Source organism: Gigantopelta aegis, chromosome 15 (genome assembly GCF_016097555.1).
Source record: "Gigantopelta aegis isolate Gae_Host chromosome 15, Gae_host_genome, whole genome shotgun sequence".
Classification (NCBI taxonomy): domain Eukaryota; kingdom Metazoa; phylum Mollusca; class Gastropoda; order Neomphalida; family Peltospiridae; genus Gigantopelta; species Gigantopelta aegis.
Genome location: NC_054713.1, coordinates 20,435,928 through 20,437,159, shown reverse-complemented (window position 1 = coordinate 20,437,159; position 1,232 = coordinate 20,435,928). Strand labels below are relative to the sequence as shown.

General features: G+C 45.8%; 1 protein-coding gene across 1 annotated transcript; it reads left to right on the top strand.

The window, feature by feature from the left end:
* The first annotated feature begins 276 nt into the window (after window positions 1–276).
* Window positions 277–933, top strand: LOC121389707 (uncharacterized protein F54H12.2-like). The gene has a single exon (XM_041521358.1). The coding sequence runs from the start codon at window positions 277–279 to the stop codon at window positions 931–933; it is 657 nt and encodes a 218-aa protein (XP_041377292.1).
* Window positions 934–1,232: the final 299 nt, after the last annotated feature.

Sequence of the window (1,232 nt, the reverse complement as noted above, 5' to 3'; positions counted from 1 at the left end):
CCTGAAAGTGTTGTTGAATGGCACATCCACAGCCAAGGAATCGTCTCTGCAATCCCAACTGTACTACAAAGACACATCTGATGATATAGACAGTGTAGACCCAATAACGGGCATCAATTCGGGACTTGCTAACAGAGGTGCTTTATGTGAATGGAGTGACACCGTGGATATGGAAGGACCTCTGTACGAAGACTTTTTAGACATCAAACGTTATCTCATCAATGGGGCGTCAATTTACAGATCAAACTGTTCCGGACCAGGCCTTCCTTCCATCTGATGGCAGGAGAAGATAATCCTGATTACAAAGTCAAGATCGAAGACGTATACCTCAGAGTCTGCAAACTGCGACCCAATACGGCCATCATCACGGCCCACGCCAAGACGTTGCAGGACACTGAAGCCAAGTATCCTTTCACAAGGAGCGACATCAAAGTGGCCTCCATACCCAAGGGACAACTCAGTTTCACCTGGGATCACCTGTTTCAAAATAAATGTCCCAACAAAGTCGTGGTGGCACTGGTCTCTGCCGAAGCAGTGAATGGCAGTTACACCAAAAATCCATTCAATTTTGCCATGTACGATCTGGACACGATTGCCTTGTACGTGAATGGTGAATCCTTACCGGCTCAACCTCTGCACGTAGGCAATAATCAGTACATCTCGGCCTACAACAGTCTGTTCGAAGGAAGAGAATCCATAGGACTGGACATGTCTAGAGAAGATTTTAGAAGTGGATATGCTCTGTATCAATTCACCTTGGAACCTTACCACTTGAAGGACGGATACCTGGATCTTATAAAAAGGGGTAATCTTCGACTGGACTTACAGTTTAAAAAAGCCTTACCAGAAACGGTCAACTGTTTGATCTACTCGGAAGATAACCTTCTGCTTCAAATCGACGGAGCCAGGAACATCTTGTATGCAGAACCATGAACACCTTACAGTTGGAATGTGCTCTGAACGCCGATCCGGTCACAAGACACGTCAGAGACTATGCTGCAGATGAACTTCCACAACACCGACTGAATCGTTTTCCACTAGGATTCATTGTGAACACAGAACCCTCGACCATGAAAGGACAACACTGGTTGGCCTTATGGTTAGACAGTGCTAACCATGGAGAATTCTTTGAGTTTTGGAAAGCCTCCAGAATATTACCAGAGACAATTTCGAGCCTTTCTGCAGAGAAACAGTGTATGCACTGTGTACAACGACAGGGTGCTTCAAGACGC

Bases quoted from the DNA above. Each gene is read 5' to 3' on its own strand.
- LOC121389707 (XM_041521358.1), top strand. From the start codon at position 277: ATGGCAGGAGAAGATAATCCTGATTACAAAGTCAAGATCGAAGACGTA.